Raw genomic sequence first — 26,739 nt, forward strand, 5'->3', positions numbered from 1 at the left:
TCTGATTAGCCATCAGGGTTAGAAGGGCTACTTGATGTGTGTGGTAAGAAACTCCCAAAGAATATTTATTTTTCTTAACTACTGTGATAAGGGAGTTGCGAGAATTCAAATGAATTGTCCGATTTTTGAATTTAGGAGCATCCAACTACTGACTCAAAACCATGTTTTTGCCGCCTAACGATGAAAGTACCTAGCTCTCATCTCAGGAGCTGGAGAGTGAAATATTTAACAGAATTAGTAACAAATTTTTAAAAGGCTCCTGATGATTCCAAAAATTCAAACAGGAAACTCATGATGAGATGCTAAGTGGTACTTACTGCTGCCTGTTTCTAATGAGCACGCAGGGTTTTCCTGAGCATCCCTGCTGAGGGTCATGCCGCAAACAGAAGTGACGGCTGAGCAGGGCGCCAAGCCACAGGCCTTCCAGCGCCGCCCATATTTCCGTCTCATCACCACACAAGGCCCAAGGCTCCGACTGGCAGACTCTGCAACAGCCTGTGCAGCCCTGGGACGGGGCCAAGGCTCGCTGCGTGCCTCGACACGGTGCCGTTTCTGCTGATCCCGATTCTATACAATTAAGGGCCCACCTTCTCCCCTACCTTCCTACACCAGGGCCAGGACACTTACTGTTCTCAGCCTCCTGCACAAGAATTGAGGAAGCAAACTCCAGACCTTGCTCTGGTCTGATAAGAAGAAAACTTATATGTATGTTTATGCAAGACTGGGACATTGTGCTGTACCCTAGAAATTGACACATTGTAACTGACTGTACTTCAATTAAAAAAAAAAAAAACCTGATAGGGAAAAAGTTTAAAACCTGCCCTGCTGGGCGGGATAGCAACTGACTTTCGGTCTGTTGTACTGGTATAGGAGAGCAACCAGGGAGTTCTGGAAAAAATACATAATTTCCCCTGTAACGCCCTCACTTTTCACTTCACTACATTGTTGAATTCTGCCCTCCACTTCCCATGCATGTAGGCTGAGGAAATATTTAGGGTCACTTTTTTGAGATGGAGAAATATTTACTTATGCCCAGACTCAGTCTTCTCTCACAAGCAAAGTCCTCACCATGACATAGGTCTCCTGTTCACTTTTCATTTTGGAAACTGTGACTTAGAGAATTTACCCAGTCCCAAGAATCATCAGTGAGGCTTCCTGAAAATTCCTATTCCCTGGCTCCTTCCAAACTTAATCAGAACTTTCAGGAGGAAGGACCCAGGACTCTGTTCTTTTAGCAAACATCCAAGTAATTTTTATGGTAAGTATGAAGAACACCCATCTTGAGACTATGCTCATCTTTAAAAAAAATTCTGCTCCTTATTTTTCCTGTATGAGTGAGCCCCTTAGGAAGTAAAATCACATGACCTGCACACATCAAGATAAGACCCAGTCTCCTCTGCTAAATAATGTAATGGAGTTTTCTGAGCTATATTCTCCTAATAAATATGATGTTGACCAGGCTTTCGGGACTCTGGGTCCATGAAATCTTGAGTCCCCTCATCCCATCTTTGCTCTTAAAAAAAAATAATAATGTAATGGAGAAATCATTACCCTGAGGGCTGCTGGGCCTAAGCCATCACCCTAAGTGGAAGAGGTCTAACTGTAAATTTCAGTTATCTGAGATGTTACCACACTCACTATCCAGAGACTTTGCAAAGATGATCTTGTCTGGCACATGCTAATCAGAGACCTGTACAGACAGAAACAGCCATGCCTAAAACTCAAATGATGAGTGGACGGCTGAGAGTAAATGAATGAATGGGGATGTGTCAGTGATACAAATAAAAATGTATTGTGTAATTCAGAAGCTTTGGGGGAAAGTAAAGTATTTTCTTAATGTCTAGAAATTATTTGGTAGAAAACCTCTAAAAACCCTTAACCTGAGCAGTTGACACTGAAATTTATTTTCAAAACAGGAAAGGCAAATTCTGGGAGGCCCACAAAAGCACAAAGTCAAGGGGAGGAAACAGAAGCTAAGGTTGTGCGTCAGGCGGGACACAACCACCACCCCGACGACCGTCCACACTCCTCCCCGGCGAGGGCTCTGGGTAAAAACCACGGGCGGAAAACTGGTGCTAGACTCACAAGAACAACTGAATGAGAAAGGAGAGGGGACGTGGGTGTGCAGAGGCCAGAGTCCAGTGGAGATGGAATGGAGAGCGGAGGGGCAGCGTGCAGCGTGTCATGCAGGGACCCCGCCCAGGAGGACAACAGGCGTGAGGACAGAGGACAGTGAGAGACACACCTCGATCACAGAAACAAACCGCTTACCCTCCGCCTTAGTGGTAGTACCATCTTTAAGCAAATTAAAAAACAAGGGAAGGGATAACAGGGAACAGTTAGTAACATTAAAAAAATTAAAAAGCAGAGTGTTATTATTAGCTACTAAAAAAGCAAAAGTACAATTTAAAATAAAATTAAAAAGGAAACAAGTTCAATAGCAAAGCAGAGTCTGCAGCAAGTCAGCGAGTCCATCACCTTACACTGAGACCAGCTCAGCAGAACGTGCTTCAGAGCCCAGGCCTGAAGGGCCACCCAGGGCTGCACCCCGGCCAACACAGTGACTGTGCTTCTGACCTAGCTGAGCCCCATCCTCTAAAGAGGTCCTTTTTTTCTTGGAACAAAGTACCAGCAGAATAAGAGGTGAAAACTAACACACTGAAGAGTCACCCAGAGGACAGAGGCGGCAGGAAGCTCTGAGAAGCGGGCTACACACCGAGCAGCCAAGCCGCATAGCTCGGTACCTGAGTCAGGGCCCGCGGACTCCGCATCTCCCCTCATGGCTCTGGACTCTAGAGGTTTGGAAAAGGGTCATCAGCTGTAACGCTACACTTCTGCACAGACGGAGTAATCCTAACAGCTTCTCAAGGGATTACGTATACTTCAGGGCTGATTTTTTGGGCTATTACTGTTTTGGACATCAGGAAATTCTGAGAATCAGAATACTCCAGTCATGTCCTTAGAAGAGGTGACACCGGGCTGAGACGTACCATCAGTGCATCTCGAAGGTCGGTCCTGTACCAGCCAACCAAAGGCCTGAGTGCTCACTAGCACTGGGGGAGCCATGTGGTCCACAATGGAGTTGTCAAATGTGCACAGAGAAATAAAAGTCTTTCTAGAGCTGGCTTTTACTCAAGTTTTCAAGCAATGACACAAATCCTAATTACAAACACTCCAGGTGGATCACAGGCGCTGAAACAGCTGAGGAGCAGAACCCGATCGACAGTCAGCAGGAGCGCTGCACACAGCAGGGTCCTGACCTGTCTGCCACTCAGCGACAGTGTGCACACGGGACCACAGACACCTATGTCACGAGACGGCCGCTACACGACAGGACAGGGGCTCTCAGTAGGCGTCTTCCCCACCTAAATGTGTCTACTGCGAGCTATTCCCACTGGGAGAACAAGGCTGAGTTAACAATGTTGCAGAACACGCACTCCATACCTTTTAAATCAATCGTGTTTCTATCAACCAGTTTCTTCCCTCCCAGAGGATAACAGCTTACAAAGGACTTGCACATAATTTCACTTATCCCTACCACATATCTGAATTAGGTGGTTATTATTACCATTAATTCATGGGTAGAGAAAACAAATTCAGAGATAACAAGGTTTAGTCAAGGTCACCAAGTACTAACCACCAGGCCTGTGACCTTCGGTGTTCTCTCAGTATGCTTCTGTGCTCAAAACACTTCCAGAATATTACTTTTATAACTGACTGCAATTAGTTTCTAAACCACGCAAGTTACTCAGTCTCAATGTTTCATCAAGTTTAACCTGTATTCATTTCATTAAAATCCAAAATAAAACTAACCCAGCCAAGTCTCCAGACTTAAGCTTCAATTAACTTTGCCCTAACAAAAATAACGTGAACTAAACTATTAGCCTCAGTGACAGTAGCTGTTAAGTGTCTGCTGAAAAATGGACACACGGACCTGCCACTCTTTGGGGTACCGATTCTTTGAAAATGGTTCCATTAGTCTTCCGGGCTATCACCAGAGCAGGTCCTGCTCCTCCCAGGAGTCGCGTGGAGACCACACTCCTCTGTTCAAGGTGAGGCTGATGACCGGATCCCACACTCCTCTCTCGAGCTGCCCTGCCTCCCCACCAGGCCACACCCGCAAACTGGGGACTACGACCACCATCCCCACGTCTCTTACTAAACCCTGTGGCTCTGCTGCCACTGCGTCAGGAAGGGGAGCCCAGCTCTGTCGACGCGGGAGGGGCTGAGGGGGCGTGCTCAGGGCAGACTTGTCACTAGACAGGGCGATCTCCAGACTCAGGCGGCTGCAACCAGTCAGCACAGTTACTTACACTGAGCTATTCGCCTGCAACAGGGGAACTTCCCCAATGACAGCTTTGACACCTGCCAGATAAACAAGTCTGAGAGAAGGCTAAGCGTCATCTTGCACAGCAGCACTGGGGGAAAGGACCATGGGCGTTGGTTACCTAAGGATGCGTAGGACCCTGGAGGCAAGGCTGCGGCAGAGCTGAAAGGTGCAGAGCCGGGACTCGAGGAGACTTTGGACTTGGCGCTGGCTGCTGCGTTCACATCAATGTCACTTCGAGACCGCTGGAGGGACCCAGTCGTTGATGCAGATTTGGTGCTGACCGTAGAACCTTTCGTGGTGAGGAAGGACATGTTAGTTTAAGGACCACAACAGAGTGTTAACTGTACATCGCTGAGACGTGTTCTGCTTTTCTTAAAAACAAACAACAAGTTTTAACAAAGGCTAGAGCACTGGGCATTGAAGACACTTCAGCCACGGTGAAGGGATCACAACTGACCATGACTGCATGCACCTTTGTAATCGAAGCCCGTAAACCTCAAGAAATGAAACACCCTGTGGCCCCTACAAGTAGTGGCAGTGACAAACTGCTCACATCTGGCCAGTTTCCTCACCATGTGGCACAAAGGTGTCCCCCTCCCCAGATGCCTCCCCTTCAGGAGCCATTCCCCTCTCCCACCGCCAACAGACACCTGTCCTCACTCATCCTCACTCCCACCAAGAGCTCCAGGCCCAGGGCCTCACTGTCTGTGCCGTGAACCCACGAGCTGGAGTGGGGAGGGAGGGAAACTTCATCTGCTGGGGGTGGTGGGAGTGCAGGGCAGAGCAGATACTCTGCAGGCCTGGGAGGGGCCAGAGAGCATGTGGCCAACTGCCAGCAACCCAGCGGCCTGAGCCATGCAGCCCAGCTCAGGTCTGGACGTACACACAGCCCAGGGTAAACAAACACACACGGCCCAGGTTACACACACACACACACACACACACACGCACACACGGCCCCTGCAGTCTCACCTCTGGAGGTGGCGCTTCCAGTGGGACTTCTTTTGGCGGAGAGCGGCCGACTGAAAATAAAGGTTCACATGTGCATTTTACCTGCATTAACACGAGGATCATACAAGACAAGAAACTGCGATAATGAAGTTACTGCAGAGACTGTGGACTCCCACAGGCATCTGGACCCCAAGGTCAGGAAAGCCTCAGCATTCCCCTGTGGACTGTCTCCTAAGTGCGCAGACAGGAGTCTCAAACGCGGACAGAAGTGAGAGTCAGACGGTCACATGGTGCCCAGGTGTGAGGGCCGTCCCTCTCCTGCTCACCCCGACTCAACTCTGACATTCTTGGAAGATGCTGAGAGTAATCCACTGAAATTACTCCACCCTGTGCCCCAGGAATGCCACATAAACAGGACTGCGAACTACCTGCGGCAGAGATCAAGGCTGCTGCCTTCTTCCTGCTCCCTGAGGGCCTCTGAACTGAGGGGACCGACAGTAGCACATGCTCTGAGGACACGGGGAGAGCCTGTGTTCTCATGCAGCCAAGTCCCAGACCCCAAGCCTCACACCAGCAAAGAGCACGGCCTCCTTACTTGAGACTCTCCTGCGAGCTAGAAGATGAGAGGTCAGATTGCGGCAGAGACACGATGCTGTCCGAGTTCTTCAGGTGGGACTGCAGGGCCTTCTGGTAGGAGGACTCCAAGCTGTGGTACAGGTGCTCTGCTTCCCGACTGAAGTGACTGTGGAAACCCCAGTAACACCTAGGGAGACATGCCACCTCCTGTCACAGCCAGCGGGCCACACAGCCCTCCCGCAGCCCTGACACCGTGTGACACCACACGCGACTCGCAGGGCCGTCCGGGCTGGCAGGAGTCCTATCCTCATGGCTGACCGGTGCTCTGACCCTGGGGGTGGCTCGGCTCTGCATCTCAGCCTCCTCCTCAGTCAGGTGGAAACTGAAGAGCCTTCCGGCTGGAGTGCGAACACATCTTGGGGAAGACGGAGCTACAATCTCTAGAACTACACTGAGAACCCAAGGGGTCAATCACAGTAGTGTTTATACGACCGGACACTCACTGATCTGAAATGCAGAAAACTGCTTTGGGTAACACGCACAACAGAAAACAGAAGAATGTTCACAGCTACTTGAAATCTGCACTGCGTTATGACTGAACAACTGGAAACAATCGGGGAGGGGACAGGGTGTGAGGTGAGGCAGCTTATTAGCAAATCCGTCCCCGATGGTTGTCACAACCACTAACTATGCCGCCCATTTGGTAGGATCCACTATGAAGAGACTCAGTGCTGAGAGAGGGTCCGCCAAAACTCGAGCCCAGGGGCTGAGTTAGCAGAGGCACAGCCAGAGCAGCGGGCGTGGCCCAGGGGTAAGGACCGACTGGAACCTGTGTTGGAAGAGCTGGTCAACTACAGAAGCATAGAAGAAATAGCCATGGGCAAAACTGGGCTATTTACCTAAATGCTGCCTGAGAGACAGAGAAAGTCTCAGCATCAAACCTCTGCCATTTACAATTACCACGGCAAAATCACCCCCAGGATGGCAGTGGCCGTGGGGTCCACAGCTCCTCGACTGGAGCACCACCGGTCCTGATGGCAAAGTGAGCCCAAATGCTCTGGGCTGACCCCAGCCTCCCTCACAGGGAGTCACACGTCCCAGGAACCCTGTGGTGCCCACGGATGTGAGCACAGGGAGAACCCATGGCAGGTGACTTTCATAGTAACTCAACAGGTCACTCTGGAAGAACAGAGCTCAGTGAGTAAGAGAAAAAACAGAGCACGCCTACTAGCACTTTCCTGACTCGCGTGATTATTTCCCACAAATTTAAAGAACGTTCTGTTGTCGATCTCAGTCCCATTTATATTCAACAGTATCAACCAGTCTTTCAGGCCTGGGCACTGAACAACCCTCAGAACAAAAAACTAGGGAATATTCTGAAATGGCCTTTTGAGTCATATTTAAAGCCATGATTAACAAAACATGTTCGCGTCACTCAGTGAGCTTCGACAAGGCAATCCGGACCACGCACCTGGGACGCGACAGCAGTGACCCGAGCCGGTGCTGTCAGCAAACACTTACTTTCTGGCCTCCATCCTGGCTTCAGAATCGGCATCGTGTATTCCTTTCTTTATTGTTTCGGCTAACACTGAAATATGTCTAGATATTTGGGAAAGAAAGAAAACAGGTGTGAGAAATAACTTAAAGGCAACGTGGGACCCAGAAGCCTGTACCAGCGAGTCAGCAAACGGGGCAACAAGAACTGCCCGCAGACCCTCTGACTCCAGGCGCCCTGGCCCACGCCTGCCCTTCCCTGCTTGGGGCCAGATGACCCCACTCTCGTTTTAGGAACGGCTGATATTTCTTATTTGACGTTTCATTCAACAGCTCCACGTTTCTTTCAAACATACTAACTGAGCTCAAGCAAAACAGCCTGTCTCCCAGGTCAGCACCAGTTCCTACAGCAATCAGAAGTGTGATGACAACCCCAGCATTGAGGCTGCTCCTGCATCTCATCTGTGTACTTGAAGAATGCTTTCCAAGCTCCTGTATGTCACCAACACTTCTATGAAATTAAGTAACCATTTTACAGAGGCGTTCCCTTCAGTTATGTTCTCCCGTCGTTGAGAGGGACTCATCCAACTGTCTCACGGGATACTTACCGGTCTGGAGAAAAGGGCCAGTTTACCTGCCTCACTCCCGCATTCACTCTGGAAGCACTCAGGGAGGACCTGCTAAGGTGCCAGCGCTGAGCCGGGAAGTGAACAAACACGTGCGGCCACGTCTGAGCTCTTCACGCTTCCCTGTCCCATCACTGTCCCTGCACTAAACCCCACAGTCCACTTACACCTGTAAGTTCCAAAATTATTACCAAATAAAGGGGATACAATACCTGGGAGATTAAAGAAGAGGAAAATCTTTTTGAATGTGTGACAATCTTCTAGATTCAAAGTATTTTCAGATGAAACTACCTCTGGGAGGCTGGCTTTTCCCTCTCTGACCAGGGCAGCGAGGCCTGGGCTCCCAGGCCAGTACAACCCCACTACTGGTAACACGCTTACCACTATGGCGTCAAGTTCCTCCCACACGACACAATGTACCACTCAAACTGGGTGGCACAATACCCCCATCTAGTCTCCAGATTTAGCTCAGAAAGAACAGGCACCTAAAACTGACAGGAACTAAAAACGGCAGAGAAAGAACCTCAGAGCAGACACAAGCTTCTTCAAGAATTCTGCCACAATCCTACATTTTACCACGATGATGTGACACTCTCCACAAAACAACCCGGATAAAGGGAAAACTGCTGACTTTCCGACATGGAGGGATCAAAAAGAAAACTTTCAAATGAGTGAAATTCTGTCAAGGATGTAAGTTACCCCTTCCCGCTGAGAGCGGTGTTAAACATCCGCCTTGTTAGGACTGACGGGACGTCAGGCAGCAGGACCGGAGCAGCACAGAGCAACGCCTGGCTGTGCCGGTCAGCTCCCCTTCCACACCCCGGACACGCCGACGACACCATCACCACTAACCCTTCTGCCAGGAGGAGGTGCCTCACATCAGGAGAAATACTAGCAGCAGACACGCAAATAAATGTTAGATTGCTTCACTCTTACAGAAAGTGGCCTGGACCCACCACTGAGACATGAAATCCTAAATCCACTCAGAAGGAAAACCCAGCAAATCAGATGCTCACCTTTCCAGTGAATGTGTCTGCCATTCTTGTAAAAGTAAATCTAAAAATTCAAAACAGCGCCTGAAAATTGCAAAAGAAAATTATATATAACTTGGTCATTTAGTGTGTTAGTGAAAATAAAAGCTTTTTTCTTAAGTGACCCAACACTACTTTTTGTAATTGGTAAATTTCCTCTAAGTTTTTACAATTTAAAAAATGGAACATAAAGATGGAACCAGAATTGACTGAAAACCTAAAGCAAATTAAAATAACCAAGCATCTATGGTGGCCAAAAAGAATAATCACAAGATACAGGGACGGGGTACAGGAGTTCCCTTGAGATCAGGACCCTGAGCTTCACCGCACTGTTACTGAAAGGGTGTCTGCCCCACGGCTATCTACCACTACGCTCACTAAAATAACACACGACCACAGACGGACACACACAGACCCATGCACGCTAAAGAACCAGGGATCAGTCTTTGTGTTAATTTCAAACAGTGTCTTGCACAAAAAAGGTAATAAATAAACAAACAAATAAACAAACCCTGAAAAACAAAGTATTTAACAAATTTTCCTACCAAGTGTTTACAACAGATTCTTCTCTAGCGGCTCAGCTGTTTTCCTCTCTTCAATCTTTCAACCTCCTTTCTTTCCCAGCCTCTTCGCTTCTGGGATCTGTCTTGGTCTGATTTGTACCCAAAAACAATTCTGGCCTCATCTCCTTTGGATTGTATCACCAGTCTGGGCCCCACCTCTTCATAATTTCCCTTTTCTGGACTCTAGGAAGTCTGTCTCCGCAGGACTAGGTCTTACTAGATTTGGAACAAATCTGAAGCCAATCTTCCTTTAACGACCAGTCTCATTCCCGGGATATTCCCAACTCAAAATCTCAGAATCCACATGATTAATCAGTCAGGGAATCTCGACTGAACTCTTACCCTCTGCTAGATGCTGGAGATACAATGGTAACCAAGACACACTCCAGGGAGCAAGACAGACAAGACCAGCTCCCAGGTTCTGGTAGCACGAGCGCCCTCGGAGAGCCCAGTAGAACCCATCAACCCAGTCTCAAGGCTGGTAACGGGGCTGGGGCTCTAAGCAAGCGCTCTCAGGAAGACACTGACTGTGGCCATGCCCTCTCCCCACCGTCACTCCCCCTGCCCCGACCTAGGCAGTGGTCACCCCACGTCCACCCTCTCCCAGGCCACTGCCTGATGTGGGCTTTTCTTGTCTCTCTAACACACATGCCTGTATTTATCTGTTTCTCAGTGAACACCACCATCTTTGGAGCTAATTCTTGCCTTAAATGTGCTTTACAACAACCTATTTAATCAAAAATATCACCTGTAAACTAGGTTTTGCTTTCAACTTTTTGGACTAAATTTACTTTCCAGACAATTTAGATCACAGTCCTTCAATCCAAAGGCATTAATCACAGAAATCTTAAATAAAGATTAAACATTTCAAACAAACATTTTTTCATGAAGGGAAATTTAAAATTTGTTTTGGTTTTTTTAAAAATTCAAAAATAATGAGGAAACTCTTTAAAAATTTACCTTCTAACTGCAACAGACTTGGAGGTGCAGTTGCTCGTTATGACAGGTATTAGCCTGGGGATGTGTGTGTGCTGTGGAAAGAGCAAAGGACAGAGGTGAACACTCGCCTGAAAACACAAAAATAAGACAAGACTGAGATAACGACTTCTGTATTCACCTCTCTAAAGCACCTATATATTCAGACTGGAATTTCACGGATATTGCCGAAGGCCATGACAAAATTTACAGAGCCAAAACAGACAACAGGTCTAAACAAGTCTAAAATCTACACACATTGCTGGGATGAGGTCTAAACCATCTGAGCAGGTGAGACCTAAGTGCCAAACGGAAGACTGTTCCAGGGAAATGTGCAATAGTGGCTATCAGTTTCATGCCTGAAGTAGGCAGTGGAAGCAGTAAGAACTAAAAACAATACAAAGTAAGGCCCAGTCACTGTGAATACTCTGGACAGACTGCAGGTAGCATCAGCAAGCCCCAATTTCTAGGGCTGCTCTGGGGAAATGGGACTTGACGGTGGGGAGAGGTGAGGTGAGGGACTTCCATCAAGCCTTTGTGAACTATCAGGTTTTACTGAAAAATGTGTATGTAAAATACTTGGCTAATTAAATTTAAACAAGTGTTTTGAAAACTGAAGATATTTTGTTTGTAATTAAGTGGGGGAAAAGGCCATACTGTATGTGCAATGTGATTCCATATATGCAGTCCCTCAAATGAAAAATGACCACCGATATTTACCACCTGCTTATTCTATGTATGGCCCCAAACTATACTTACCCGAATGATTAACCTAATAGCTACAACACCAGAGGTGGCCATGACTTTGGCACTGTTTGGGATTAAATTAAAGATGGTTGGCATAATGGCTTCTGCTCCATGGTCAAATTTATTCCTCAGGACTGATGACAGATGCCTGCAACAGGAAACAGATGCTGGGCTGTAGTTACAGTTCTCATAAACGGTGTAGCATATAAATGTCTTAATGTTTTAGAGCCTTTGTGTAAAGTTGTCTAAGGATAAAGGACAAAGGTCCGAGTAAGAGACTTTAAAAATGCTTCCAATGTGCATAAGAGGATTGGCAAATAGCACTAGCCCGAGAGTTTGTTCTTTTTTTTCTTTTAAATAAATGACTTCCAACTAATTACTTTTTCTTCTTTATATAATGTTTTTATTTTTATTTTTTAAACTTTTTTTATTGAGTTATAGTCATTTTACAATGTTGTGTCAAATTCCTAATTACTCTTAAAATAGTGAAAAGCAAACAAATCGATCACACACTAATAAAACACAAATATGAAAAAGCTCCCTCACGACATTTCTCTTTCATTTTTAGCACATAACATTCAGGCTTCAACATCTGACTGCAGCCCAAACTGTAAGCAGCTGCTAAGCCCCCTTGCCATTGCTGCTGCTTTGAGTGTCTGACACAGAATTCTAGACACTGATACTGGTTTGCTAAGGATACAATTTTACTGCAGTAACGTTACAGCTATAATACTCTTCTAGAAACAAAAATTCGAATAATCACGCTATACTCTGCCAGCAAAATCAATGAAAGGCTGAGAACAGGAGTTTGTAAAATTTCACGTTTCCTTCTATTAATAACTGCTTCAAGTTTAAGATAGAGGCTTCAGAGCTAAACCACTGAATAAAATTTAAAATCTGTCACACTTAACGTAACTGGTCAGGAAGTACTGTTAAGTCCCAAAAGAACAGTAACAGGAATGGGCCTCGAAGATGCGTCGGCAGTTACACCAGAGACCCGTCGACAGCCCGTGGGCCCGCGCTGAAGCACTGCGAGCCTGGATGCCGTGGTCCTTACCCCAGCGTGATGCAGGCCTCCCGCACCACCTGAGAGCGCAGGTCCTTAGCAGACAGCTTAAAGGCTCCGTCGAGAAGACGCAAATGTTGAAAGAAGTTATCATAGTCAGCAGCACCAGCCAAAAGTAAAGATCTAATCTTTTTTAGCTAATGGGACAGAGAAAATTGAGAGAGAACAATTCTCAAAACAGAATACATAAAGAGGAGCCAGCAAATATGAAATGAAAGTTAAATTGACACGGCAACAGTTTTCCAAAAAGAATTCAGCCAACTAAATATTAGCTAATATACTGAACAAATCTATGTACTGCAAATAAGAACAAATTTTAAAAATTAGTATCTATGATAAATACATAACAATTCCGTAAAATGTGTTTTTAATGGGAAATGTTTTAACATATTTACAGATGCTGTGATACTAAGATAAAGCTTGTAGAAGCTCCTCCCCTAAGCCTCCCCCACTCCCACTGCCATTTATTTAATGAGTCAGAGGGAGGGGCCATCCTACCGTCTCTTTCACGGTGCCCCCATCACGAGGTCTGATCTCAAACAGAACCCATTCCTCTCCTTCTTCCTGCCAGCCGCACGATGTGAAATAAGGTGCAACCTCAGGTAAGATACACCCTTCACTCTAATGTCCCTTCTCTCCAGTGCTCACCCCACTGGTTTTCATTAACCCACAATAGAGGGGACAGAGGTGACATGAGGACAGAAAGGAACAGAGGGCACAAAAGTCAGTAAAAGGCCGATCGCTGGCCAGTAGTCCCAGAGTTAAACCTGCACTCAGGTAAGTGGTGGTTCCTACTGGATGTCCCACTGGTAGGTCTTTGTTAAAAGTAGATACAACAGGAATTAAGTTGGCATTTTAAAAACAGAAGTGAGGTAATCTACTAAAAAGGTGAAGTATAAATATGGTAACAAATGTGGTAGTATAAATAATAAATACGGTAATTATGTTTAAAATATTTACTACGTAAAATTCATTAAAGCTGTACCCTAACTTCATAATAAAGTATTTAAATATCTAATGGAAACGTGGTCACGCGAAGTCAACAGCTTACAGCGTTCACTCTTTGCTCCCAGTCATGCTTGTCATCAGATAGTATTTCCCTAATCTTGTTTATGGACTCCTCCAGGTCTCGGCTGGAATAAATCTGTAAGCAATGTTAATTTACAATCAATGTAAGAAAATGTACAGAATAAACAAAGATTATTCCCTATTATTTGAAGCCAAGAATATTTAGAAAGTACAGTAGAGGAAATTATTTCATTTTTCAGAAGGACCTTTGAGATAACATCTAGATGGGTTTGTCTTAGATTGAGCTTTTTCCCATTGAAAGCACCCACTCACTAGATCTGATGTCCAAGTATGGGGAACCTTGCCTCAAAACGGCTTTACTACAAACTTAACAGATGCTTCACGTACAAAAGAGAATGAAGCCTACTGGGGAACCGTCTGTGATGCACAAGTCATTTACTCCTCTCAGCATTTCTGTGACATTACACAGGCACACCTGTGAGACACTGGTTGCATTGCTGTCTGGAGCCGACCCGGCAGTCACACGCATTTGTCTAGTTTCCGAGACTGTAGTCTATTAAGTGTGCTACTGCACTGTGTCTAAAAAAACAATGTGCAGACCTTAATTTTAGAATAGTTTACTGCTAAAAAATGCTAACCATCATCTGAGTTTTCAGCCAATTGTCATCATTCTGCTGATGGAGTGTTTGAAATATCATGAGAATTACCAAAATGGGACACAGAGACATGAGGTGAGCAAATGCTATTGGAAAAATGGTGCCAAAAGATTTGCTCGACACATGGTTGCCACAAACCTTCCATCTGTGAAACCGCAGCATCTGCAAAGCGCAGCAAGGCCAAGTGCAATTAAAGGTGGTCTGCCTGCACCTGTGACTTCAAATGTTTTCAAGTTCACCTTCTCACCTATCCTCACGCCTTACTCATCAGACAGTTTGGAGGGGCCGGGCGAGGAAGGCCAAGGACCAAGGACGGGACGAGCCCAAGGGGTCCATGACCTGACTACATAGTTGCACGTGGCAGGGCGGGGGCTGGGCAGACCTAGGCGGTTTAGGGCCCCAGCACCAGGGTGCAGTGTCGGCCGAGGACAGGACGTGAGCCTGAACCAACCAGATGACTCTGAGGCACAAAGCAGTGTAAATGTGTGGCTGTCCTCCAGCTTCCACAAATAATCTCTGCTCATCTGTCAGGTACATAACTGAAGCATCAAGTGTTTGCATAAACTAAGATTTCATGAAAACATTCTTTATAGCTTCAGACACCAAAATCCTTCTAATTTACAGATTTGTCTTTCTAAGGAAAATCCCTAAATAAGCATGCTTCTCTGTTCTCTCTTCTAATCACTTATTTCCCCCCTTTATGTGACCTGACCCCCAAGCTCACTGCTAGAGCAACTTCTCTCCAGTTCTTGCTGAAACGTCATCTTGGGCCATGACTTTTGCTCTTCACTGTGGCTCTGAAAGGCTCCAAAGTTTCCTAGTCTGCAACCTCCCGTCTCCTGCAATCTTGAGTCAAAATTACCCTACCTAGTAAGAAACTCCACGTATCGCGCATCTGAAAAGTGAAATTTGCAGAATAAGTGCATCCTTGTTTTAGCCAAACTAACCTGCCTCACTCACCTGCACCACAGGGACGTCATCAAACGCTTTGATAAAGTCCTCTTCATCAACGGCTCCGGCCCCTTCTTTTGCAGCTATGAAAAGATTTGCTATTTTATATATAAACAGTGTGCACTAGAGGAGTCTGAATATACACAATCAAAATTGTATTTTGGAAGATTTGTAACTTTTTTTAAGTCTTAATAAAAATTTAGTTTTGTGGAATTGACAAACATTAGTGACTTTCAGCATCGAGACAGCAATTTTACAATACAACATTTAATTAGTTTAAAGTCATCTAAAGAGACTACTTGCTTAAGAAGGGCCAGTCTAGACTTAAAGGAGTTAGATGGTTTATGTTATATTAATGTACAAATAGTTTCAAAGATTCCTAATAAATGTATAACAAAAATTCTAATTCCTCCCGTAATAAATGAAAATATGTAACTGTTAGGAATCTAGCATAACAAACTTGTGAAACAATCAAAAAGATCAAAAGTATTTAACAGTTTCACCCCAACTTTATATTAGACTCAAAACATTTTCATTTCCTTAAACTTTCATTTCCTTCAATTTTCATTTTACAAATTAGTTGCGAGTTTCCCCCGTAAAGCTGTTTTAAGAGTCTCTTCAACTTAACAGTTAATCGCTATCACCTGGGAGAAAGTCTTCTATTTGCTAATATGAACTTCACTTCACACATGCAAATCCTGTGACATTTTATCAGATGTTTTTGCTTCATAATAAAGGTTTCAAAATTGTCCTCCACAGTCACCTTGTGACCTTCAACGATCCACACTGCCTAGCTGAGTGCTTTTCCAGAGCTTCCTGCCAGACAAGGGACCTGGTTTCTGGGGTCCTGACGGATGACTCCAACAGAAAAGGCCTTTAAAGACGACTCCTGGCAGTGGTAAAGCATCAGCCCCTTGGTGAGCACTGTGCTGCACGCACGAGCCAACCGCACACGGGCAGCAGAGCACACAGACACGGTGCCCTGCGTCCGCTGTGCGCTCGGCCTGGGTCCCCTGAGCACCTGTCTCCCCGTGAGACGCAGAACGCTTCGAGGGACCCAAAGACCAAGCACCATCGCTGAGCCCAGGAGCCTGACCAGAAGGGGCAACGAGGAAATCCTTGACTGTGGTGCTAAGCAAGACAGAAAAGATGAGAACAGGGCCAAGGGGCAGCGGGTAGGTATCTCCACGTAATCTACAGAGCTGGGGTCTCGGGGAGGAGAATGGGGGAGAGCGGCCTTGATCACGCAAAAAACAAGTACTGACACACGCTACCACGTAGGTGAACCTCACAAACACGATGCCAAGCACAAAAGACCACATTCTGCAGGACCCCACGTCTGTGGCATTTCCAGGACAGCTCCCTGCACAGACCAACACAGACCAGGGCTGAGGGAGGAGGAAACGGAGGGGACCTGCATAAAAGGGACAAGGTTTTCTTTGGAGGGATGAGACTGTTTTGGAACGAGATCAAGGTGGTGGTTTCACAAGACTGTGAATGTGCTAAATGCCACCAAGTTGTTACCTTTAAAACAGTTAATTTTATGTTGTGTGAATTTAAGCTCATCATCAAAAATATAAATTTTTAAAAAGGAACAACACCACGAGCTTAGAAAGAACAAGAATGACAACAAAAATGGAAGAAACAAGCACAGCTCCACCCTCTGCCGTCAGAAAGCCCCTCTGCCAAACACAGAGACGCCAGGGGACTGTGTCAGGACACCAACGCTCTGGGGCCAATTCAGGGAGCAGGAAAAGGCCGCAGGAGACAGCATCCTGACACCGACCCTGACCGCAGCTTGAAGTCAGCTCTCCAGCCAAGCTCAAAAGCCCAGTGCTAACAGTAAGCATGGTTCTAAAAGCAGGGGTACTTGATGTTTTTTTAGAGGCAAAAAGCAGGAAACTGGCCTGTGAATTTACAACGTGACAGCAAAATGAAAGCTGTGTGTAACAAGGACTCAAAACTGTCTAAATTGGGGGCTGGGTGAAAAGGGATTTAGGGCAGAAATCCTTGTGAATAAACTTTCAAAGCTCCAGGGAGCTAATCCTGACCATTTACTAACTTAACATCCACACTGGCCTCCCAAGAACAAAGCCACTTGTGTAGGAACAACACATTTCAAGGGCGGAAGGTGCAACTTGACATCTGGATAATCAATCATGATACACAGACACTGGTAAAAGGACCCACAGCAGCTTCGGGCATCGCTGGAGCCCAATAATCAAATAATGCCTTCAGCTGGGGGGGAGGGGGGCGCCCTCCCCCTGCCCCCTAGCTATCTGTCGCCCCGCAGGCTCTGCCTGGACAAACTGTGCTGGCCCAGCCCACAGCTTATAGCACTGACAGCAGAGAACACCGGTGGAAACACACAGAACCACCCCATGTCCGCAGGGCACGTCTGTGGGCCAACCCCATGCCGCCACCTGGGCTTGGTCTCACCTGCAGATTTGGACCCAACAGTGGATGAGCTGACCCTGCGGGCGGTCCCCATTCCAACGCTTCTCCGTGCGCTTGGTGGGGCTTTGGAGGACGTAGAACTGGCAGAGGAGGGTCTGTTACCATCCACAGAATCCTCATCATCAAAATTTTTATCTGAAGAGTAAGCACAGAAATCATTTTTTTTGTTTTAATTTTAAGTACTTCTTCATCTGAATCTAAAACAGCAACTAGGCTTGGAGATGAATGACTGGCCTGCTCCTGTGGAGTCACAGGTGACGGTCCAGGGTTTAGAAGAGCCTTAGGTGGGTTCAGAGTGCAGCCAGAAACATCTTTGCTTCCACGTACCTACCATGCTCTCCCACCCAACCTTGGAAAACAGAAAACCATAAAGAGGAAAGCACTCACTGAACCACCACCTAGGCACAGGTAACTTAACATTTTGGCATATTTCTGACCATTCTTTCATGCATTTTCTAATAGTTAACATGAGACTATGTATCATTTTAGAATACTGCTAATTTCAAACCTGTCCACTTTACATAAATACCCATGTTAATGGTCACATGGTACTTTGTGATTGGAAGATGCCACAAAGGAAAACACTTCCACTGTTAAACATTTAGGGTGATTCTAACACCTTACTGTTAGAAATAATATTGCAACAAATACCTTTCTACTTGCACTTTTGACTTTTTAATGATTTTAAGGAAAAAAATTCCTAGAAGCAATATTACTGGGTCAAGAGTATAAAGGTTTTTTTATGTGTACTGCAAACTTACCTTCAGAAAGGTCATGTAAGTATGTACTTTTCCTGAAAGTTCAAAGAAGTGCCCATCTGGCTACACCCTTGACAGTAAATAATTATCATTTTTAAACTTCAACCAAAATTTGACAGACAAAAAAGGAAAAAAAAAAAAAAACCTTCTTCAATGTTGCATTTCTCTTTTGAGTGAGGTCGAGCATTTTTTCATACGTTCATTAACTTCTAAATTTTCTAAACAGCAGTAGATCCAATCAACACTCTTCAAGTTGCATTTGAAATTAAAAAGAAAAAAGATCTTTGGGCTCATAAAAATGAACATATTTATGTACAGCATTTTGAGGACACAAAAATCAAAGCTGTCAGGGCACACTGCAGAGGACCAGGGATTGTAACACATGTGTGGGTCACTCAGGAGCTAAAGAACGAACTCAGGAGTAATTAAAGACAAAAAAGAAAACTAGCATCCGTAGCTGGCAATATTCATGTCTGAAAAAGGGCATTAGATCTTTACCAGTAAGTCTCAATAACTGTCGGCCAAAAAACAGATACAAACAACAACCTGCTTTTCCTGATGTAGTCGCTTCTTGGCTAAACTATCAACAGCCAAGCCTCATGTCTACTCAGGACCCTAAAGTTCCTTACAACTCACCAACAATCCACTTCAAAGTACTTGGCTTCTTTTACTCCACTTAAGAGAGAAAGCACACACTTACAAACACATACCACTATGCAGATTAGCTTCCCCCAACCTGCCTTTACATTTCCCAGGTCCCCGGTCAAGCTACGCTGGCTCTCTTAGTCCACGCATCAGTGTCCCAATGATTCAGATGTTCAGTGGTCTGTTAGCACAGACTTCCCCACGCAGATTCAAAAGTGATTCTTAAACTGCAGGGAACACCAACATGGACCTCCCAAGAGTAGAATTTAGCTCAGTATAAAGGACTGGGCGCCCGCTGAGATGGATCCCAGCCTTGCTTCGGAGGGCGCGCTCAGAGCATCTGTCATCACCCACCACGCTGCGACCCCATAACCATTACTCTGCTCAGAGTGGTGACAGCTCTGGGCAGTGAGAAAGGCAAAACCACGAGTGGGGGAGATGAAGACACTCCTATGCTTCACTCAAATTCATGGAAACTGTTTAGTTTAGTTGTTCTAACACCAGCAGGCCTGCCATTTAAAATTGCACTCAGTTACTGAGGATTATTTTTCAATGGACCAATTTCACCGAATTCCTGGGATTCCTGTTTGCAGCAGTGATGGATTAGCAGAGACCTAACCTCTTACTAGAAACCAGACAGAATGTGTAAAACAACTACTTTTAGCCAGTAAAGGAGGCAGTGCAAACTGTGATGCCTCAGAGAAGGGGAACAGTGAGCTAGAGCTATCCCATCACCCCAACTTCCTGCCTGGAGACAATTTCCAGGCCTTCAAGTACAGGGAAGGGGACCCAAATAGAACCTGGCAGCCTTGCTAAGTTGAGAAAATGAAGATCAGAGTTCAGGGACGCCGAGGTAGCTGAAGTTACAGGGCAGAATCCTAGAAAAGAGGAAGCCACCCAGAAAAGAGAGTTCTAGCAATGGACTAGGTTCTAGGTCATGCATGTGTGAGTCAAATTCCACTAGGGGGTTGGGGTGGTGGAGGGGCAGACAAAAAATGACCAGGAGACTGTAAACTGAACAGCCCCCAAAGTGTACATGAAGTAGGAAGGTGTTTGAACACCAAAGTTAAAGTGTCCTCAGGGGCTCCCCAGAAGCGGTCAGTGGAGACCCCACGGAGGGTGGGCCTCAGCAGCAGGGCTGAACTGTTTCAGGAACAAAAGCTACACCAAACCTGCTCTATAAGAGCTGAAAACAGGCCTCAAGGGTATCAGTCTGCAAGTGACTTAACTGTGTTGCCAAACAAAGCATAACATTCTTTAAAGGAATATAACAAAATGCAGACGCTCAGTAAGGTAACATTCACAGTACACAACAGCTAATCAAAACTTCATTAACAGAGAAGCAGGAAATGTGGCTCCTAATTAGGAGGGAAAAAAGAGAAAAACATCAGAAAGTAGCAGCCAACTCAGGAATGACCAAGATTATGGAACTTGCAGGTAAAAACATTGAAACTGCCATACCTATGTTCAGTACTAAAGGCACATGTAGACAGAATCAGAGAAAAAGGAAGATTTTTTTTAAAAAAGGACCAATAAAACATCTAGAAATTAAGAAAACATAGCTGAAATGAAAATTTCATTGAAATGGGATTAAAAGCAGATTAGACACTGCGGAAGAAAAAAAAATCAGGGAATGTAAACACAGAGCAGTAAAATTTAACCAAAATTAAAGCATACAGACAAAAAAAAAAAAAAAGGCTGAAAAAAAAGAAGAGAAATACCATCTTGAGACCTGTGGGGTGACAGCAAGCATCTCCCAGGCAGGAAAGGATGAGCACCCATGGCGGAATCAGAGGGAGAGCGACACAGACACACTACACAGAGAGGCCGTGGGCGCCAACACACAACAGAATGACACTCTGAAAACGGTGAAAGCGAAGTATTCACCGAGAATTCCGTATCCAGCAAAAATATCTTTTCAGAATAAAGGCTGAACGAAAACGAACTCAGACAGACAGAAACACACTTCAGCAGCAGCAGAGCTGCACTCCAAGAAACGCTGAAGGAAACCTGGCTTCCCATTATGAAGAGCCTCGGTGACGCTAAATATGTAGGTAAATACAAGACATTGCCCATATTCTTATTACTGTAAAAGTAACCCTTTAAAGCAGAAGAAGACACTCAACCCTCCTGAGAGCGGACACACAGTGAGGGCCCCGAGGATGGCGGTCGGGGAGCCGCTGCTGCACTGACACCACGCCAACAACCCGGACAAACTGAAAGAACCGAGCGGTGCAAACACTGTCCTCAAAGAGCTTCTGGTATAAATGTTAAGCTGCCACAGATGTCACGTAGCGGCGTCCTGCACTGAGAAGGCATGTACCTAATCACTAGTATCTGAACAGAAGCACCTCTCAAAGAAGGGAGGGGGAAAGGCAGCCAGTGAGGGTTTTTAGTACTGAGCTCTGCTCTGTTGGTCCCAACTCAGGCTTTCTATTCACCCATCGGAAGCAAACCCAACAGGCTTCTTTATCCAATTCTCTGGCCAGATGAGAAGTAACTAAACAGAGGAACAGTGAGAAGGGGGAGCAGGAGTCAGGCCAGTGGTGTTAACGAGAAGTGACAGTTGCAAGCCTGACAGCTAATCACAAACTATAAAAAGCAAAAACACACACAGAAAACCCCAAACCCAAACTGTGGAGCCATCAGCACCAGTGCAGAGGCCAAATCACATTCACATGCACAGCGGTGCTCACACCTACAACACCGTGCCATCAAGGTTAACTTACGTTCCCTGTGATCTGTGTACTAACACAGAAAGTAATTCACGTTTTCTAACCAAGTAAGAAATTCAGAACAAGGAAAAGGGTGTATTCATTTTCCAGATTAACAGCTGGACACACTGCTTAAATTCAGAGATATCTGGTATGAAATGGTGTTTGGAGGATGGAAGCTAACTGAGACCACTGTCTGAAAAGTAATGCACCATCTAAAAATAAGTTTACCCCATGTCTTCCAGCTTTGGGGACACCAGGGATTAAGATCAAATTCAAAAGGCAGTTAGGCCCTCAGAACGGTGCTCGGTGTCAGTTAACCGGGTTGGACTTCTCTCACGTGGAAGGTGTGTTCCTCATTGGGACAAGCAAGCTGTGCTCGCACTGCACTAGGGCTGTACTGTGACCCAAGGACCGGTCTGCGAGGAGGCCTCCCGGGTTTCAACTATATCGATCCATACTGAACTCTGCAAGTCACTTAAATTCCCATTTTCTTTAGGTTTTTCAGCTAAGCAGACATCTGTTAGTATACAGCCTCTTTTTCTAGAGCTTCAACTAAGGCAAAAACGTGTGAGAGTTGAGTATTTTTAGCTATGCACGCTTGTGCTATTACATCAATTTAAAACTTTTCACACATTCAAACAACATCTGTTACACAGAAAATGTTCTTAGAGAAGGAAAACTCCCTGAGCCTAAAGAAATAATTAATTCTACCTCCGGCCACCACTGCAAAGACCCCCACCTGAGGGTCACTTATGCCGCATGACAGATGGGGGTGGAAACCTGGAGGGAGCTTACCAGAGCCCTCAGTTCCTTTAATCCTTCAGAAATCCCTCAAGTTCCAGTCCCCCGTTACAGCACTGGGACGAGACTTCTAAAAACAACTCATGAAATTTCTACAGGGTGACACTAACTTTCATCCAAGTCTCCAGTACCCCAAGCCTGGTAACTCAGTCAGTAGGCACAGTGTATCCAAGAACCACGGACACAAAAGAGAATGTAAAACGTGGAAGAGACAGGACCCTTCTGAAAAAACTCAAAGTCCGCAGTACAAAACAGCATTCATGAACTCAACAGCAAACAAGCAGAATTCTTACAGTGGATCAAGTCAGTGAACTTTACTGAAGTCTGGAACTGTAGTCAAGATGCTGGACAAAGGTTGGAGAGGGACCAGGGATGGCACAAAGTCCCCTCAGCAGTCTCAACAGACTTGACTCTGCACATCGTAGGGAGGCCTCCAGAGCCTCAGAGCAGAACTCTCACCAGGCTGGTGAGGGTGGAGGGGGGTGTACAAAGCCAGGAGCCCCAGACAGACTGTACTGGTCCAAAGTCAGCAAAGACCCTTCCATGCCCCCTTGACCACAGGTCTGGGTACGCGAGTGGCAGAAAAACACATCTGTATAAACACTGACATCACATTGGTGTTTAGAACTTGGAATGACAAGTTCTGGATTATACTCTCTATTTAGAAAATGTGTACACTCATCCAGGAGGATGAACAAAATGTCACAGACACTGAGACACGTCTGGTCCCTGTCCACCCACCAGGAAGGCCCTCTCGTCCCCTGGGCAGGATCTGCCAGGGCGAGTGCAGTGGGGAGAACACATCTCGCCTTCCAAAGCAAGACACCCAACTCTGTCTGGGGTCGGGGTCCCTCTGTGGGAGCTGTCGTTCCCAACAGGCTGCAGCTGGGCCCTCTCCCTGACACCAAGTCACTCACAAGGGAGAAGAAACGTGGCGGCCCAGCGACTGAAGCTCGCCCTCCCAAGAGGAGGCTGTGTGGAGACCGGCGACAGGTCCCCAGACCTCTCTCTCTCCAGCTTTCAGGCTAAGCCGTTGCCGCCTGCAGGCGCCGCCTGATGCCCAGCACAGCCCCGTGCAGGGAGCAAGCTCGTCCTGAGACCCACCCAGTACCCAGCACTGTGCACCCGGCCACTCGGGGCCTCCAAGCCCTACCTGGGAATTCGCTGTTCAAAACAGAGCAAGCGATACTCAAGCTGGCAGTCCACACAAAAGGTGTCAAAACCTGTGAATGGACAAACTGTCCTTCGTCCACCTGTTTTAGTTTTCATTGCTTTTAAAAAAGCTCAAGGCTTCATTATATAACAAAGTCAAATGATGCTATGAAAACATCTGAGGGAAAATGAAGAAAGGGAGGTAAATACAACCCCACATATTTTTTAACCTTCGTGATTTCCTCCCAGTCAGAAACACCTTTACTTTTTTCTGATAAAACCTACATCTATTTTTAAATTAAAAGTCAAAGTTCTCCTGTATCATCACTCCCCAAAGTTAAACTGCTCACACTGCTATACATGCATCTCCAGACTGTACCGCACTCAGACCTAACATGACACATACATGCACAAAACCTGTTTCGTCCACTATCAGCATTTAATAGATTTTTTTCTGTATTAGTCTAATTCATTTTTAAAGACTATTACTACACTGCAAACATGAACGATATTTAATCAATCACCTGTTTCAAACCTTTCGCCCTCAGAACACTGGGGCAGTCCATGTATTTAAAGGTCACGACCGCGAGCAGGCACCTGTGTGCACGTAACTGGTGGGGTCTGCACACTCTCCTTTGGTCGCCTGGACAACCCCAGGAGGGACGTCTCCTCATCACTCTGCTCCAAAAGTGAGAAGTCTTAGTGCACCCAGATACAATGTGCTGAAGTCACACAGCCAACTCAACGGTGGGGGAGGCCAGGACTCAAGTCTGAGTCTGCCTGACCTGAGATTCTGCATCTGAGCCACGGGGTCACTACCCACTAGTGAACAGTCCACATAAACGGGCTACTACACACTGCACGTGGTACTGTCTCTGTTTTATTTTATTTCATTCTTACAGTAGATGTTTGCCTGCTTAGGAACATTATTTACTTAAGATAATTTCTTACACACAGAATCATCAGTATCTCTTAGGGATACAGACACAGAAAGCCTCAACAAAATACTGGCAAGTCAAACCTACCAACACAGAAAAAGAATTATCACTGTGGCAAAGTAGGACTTATCCCAAGAATATAATGTTGCCTTATCATATAAAAATTAATATATCACATTAATAAAGTAAAAGACAAAAACACATGCTCAGTAGACAAAGTAAAAATATGACAACAAAAATATGAGAAGGGAAAAAAAAACTTTCATGCTAAAAACACAAAAGGGATTAGAAGGAAACTCTCTCAACCTGATGAAGACCATCTACACAAGACAGAAAGCCTGCTATTAAGCCCATATTTAATAATGAAAGACTGGATGCTTTCCCCCTAAGACTGGACAAGACGCCCACATGCTCACCACTTCTTTACTCAACACTGTACTAGAGGTTCCAGCCAGGAAAATCAGCAGAGATATCCAGATGGCACATGAAGACCTAAAATTATCTCCATTGTTCACAGACGACAACCTTTATGTGCAGGAAGTTCTAAGAGTTCACTAAACAGCTCTCAGGACTAACAAGTGAGTTCGGAGAGGTTGTAGGATGTAAGACCAATACAGGATAATCAACTGTATTTCTGTACATCAGCAATGGGCAATCCAGAAATGAAATGAAGATTCAATTAACAACAGCATCAAGAAAAATAAAATACTTTGGAGTAACTGTAACAAAAGGAAGGTTAAGACATGTTCACTGAAAACTACGTAATGTTACTGAGAAACGCGAAAACCTAGTCAATGGAAAGACACCTTACATTCATTCATGGGTCAGAAGAGTACACAAAGTCACTCTGCTCATCATCCAGCCCCGTATCTCTTGCCCGTTTGTCCACATGAGCTTTCACTTTTAACCAAAGCTGGCTGGTGCCTAGAGGTATAAAGACGCAAACTAGCATCCGCATGGGGAGTACGGGTATCCTCCTCAAACCACTGACACCGACCAGTCCTGCCTCACAGTGCTCTGTGAGAAACACCCTTCAACGTCCATATTCTGAAACAAAAATTCCTCTGCCCTGTTGACAAAGTTAAGAAATGCTTTTTACACACTGGAGTTCAAGGAGTTCAGATGTTGTAACCTGGCCGGAAATTCTGGCACACTTCCCAGGACCCCAGCCTCCCCTGGGATCACATCTTGCCTCAGGGAACGGGCAGGACTCCGGCCCGGCCCAGCTTAGAGGCTCTGCCCCAGCCACCCCTGCAATTCATTCTTTCTGCAGGACCCGGAGCCGTGTGAAGGAGCAGGCCAGGGCCAGAAGGCCTCTCAGACACAGGGCCCCAGGCTCCCCTTCTCAGCTGCACACTTGGAGGGAGCTGGGAGACTCCTGCACCATATCAGAGGGACGCTCTGCGGATCAGACACACACAGGTGCAGACGGAAAACCAGGGGCTCTCAAGCTCCACCACTGTAAGTTTTCTTAGCGTTCTCATGACAAGCACACAACCAGTTCAGGTCACACAGCAAGAAGAGAGAAACAGAAAGCCTCAACCACCTCCCTGCAGCTGGCTCCTAGCCATAGGGTCCATCTGCCCCTTGTCAATAAGCCTTGGGATGGTCTCAATGACAGTTTTCCCAGGGTCCCAGGAAAGACATGTCATTCATAAGGTAAAGAAAATAGCTAAATTAGGAATCTGCTTCCACCAAGCGGCATCAATATTTTAAATTCTCCCTAAGCCCTCCATGGCTGCCCTGTAACCTGGAGGTTCCAGTCCAGGGCAAGAAGTCCCAGAGATCTGACTTGTCCCAAAATGCTCCCTTGGTCACCCCTGCAGTAAGGCTGGACGGGTGTCCAGAAGCACCAGCCTCCTCTCATGGGCTCCCGGAGGAGGCCCCACCCCGAGGACTTATGCATACCTCGTGCTGCCTCCTGCCTCTTCTCTTCAGTGTTCACTCTTCAAGTACAGCCATGTGCAGGTCCTCTGCTGGGGGCTGGCACACAGACAGGGAAGGCGTGGCTCTGGTCCGGGGGTCCCAGGCCAGTGTGGGACAAGGACGCACAACCAGCAGCAGCTGTGAGCCAGTGTGATCTGTCAGTGTGATGCTCCACTCAAGATGCGCACAGGGTACGTGCCACTGAAGCCAAAAGGACCCAGAGCAGGGTAAAGAGAGTGGGACCACGTGAACTCAGAAAGGGTTTGTTGTGCCCTGCAACCCACCTGCGATGTGACTCTCCATCTCCCTGTGTCTGATCCTGGAGGACTTAACACTAACCAGAAGGTGAA

General features: G+C 46.1%; 1 protein-coding gene across 1 annotated transcript in view; it reads right to left on the reverse strand.

Annotated features, from left to right (window-relative positions):
* The window catches only part of CLASP1 (cytoplasmic linker associated protein 1), a 192,244-nt gene that overhangs the window by 78,716 nt on the left and 86,789 nt on the right, over positions 1-26,739 (reverse strand). Inside the window, 12 exon segments of the mRNA XM_032479286.1 lie at positions 2,745-2,792; positions 4,449-4,619; positions 5,303-5,352; positions 5,877-6,044; positions 7,379-7,456; positions 8,994-9,053; positions 10,532-10,602; positions 11,306-11,441; positions 12,351-12,496; positions 13,411-13,503; positions 15,005-15,078; positions 17,435-17,587. Coding sequence (XP_032335177.1) covers positions 2,745-2,792; positions 4,449-4,619; positions 5,303-5,352; positions 5,877-6,044; positions 7,379-7,456; positions 8,994-9,053; positions 10,532-10,602; positions 11,306-11,441; positions 12,351-12,496; positions 13,411-13,503; positions 15,005-15,078; positions 17,435-17,587 — 1,248 coding nt within the window.

The sequence above is a fragment of the Camelus ferus genome, chromosome 5 (genome assembly GCF_009834535.1).
Source record: "Camelus ferus isolate YT-003-E chromosome 5, BCGSAC_Cfer_1.0, whole genome shotgun sequence".
Classification (NCBI taxonomy): domain Eukaryota; kingdom Metazoa; phylum Chordata; class Mammalia; order Artiodactyla; family Camelidae; genus Camelus; species Camelus ferus.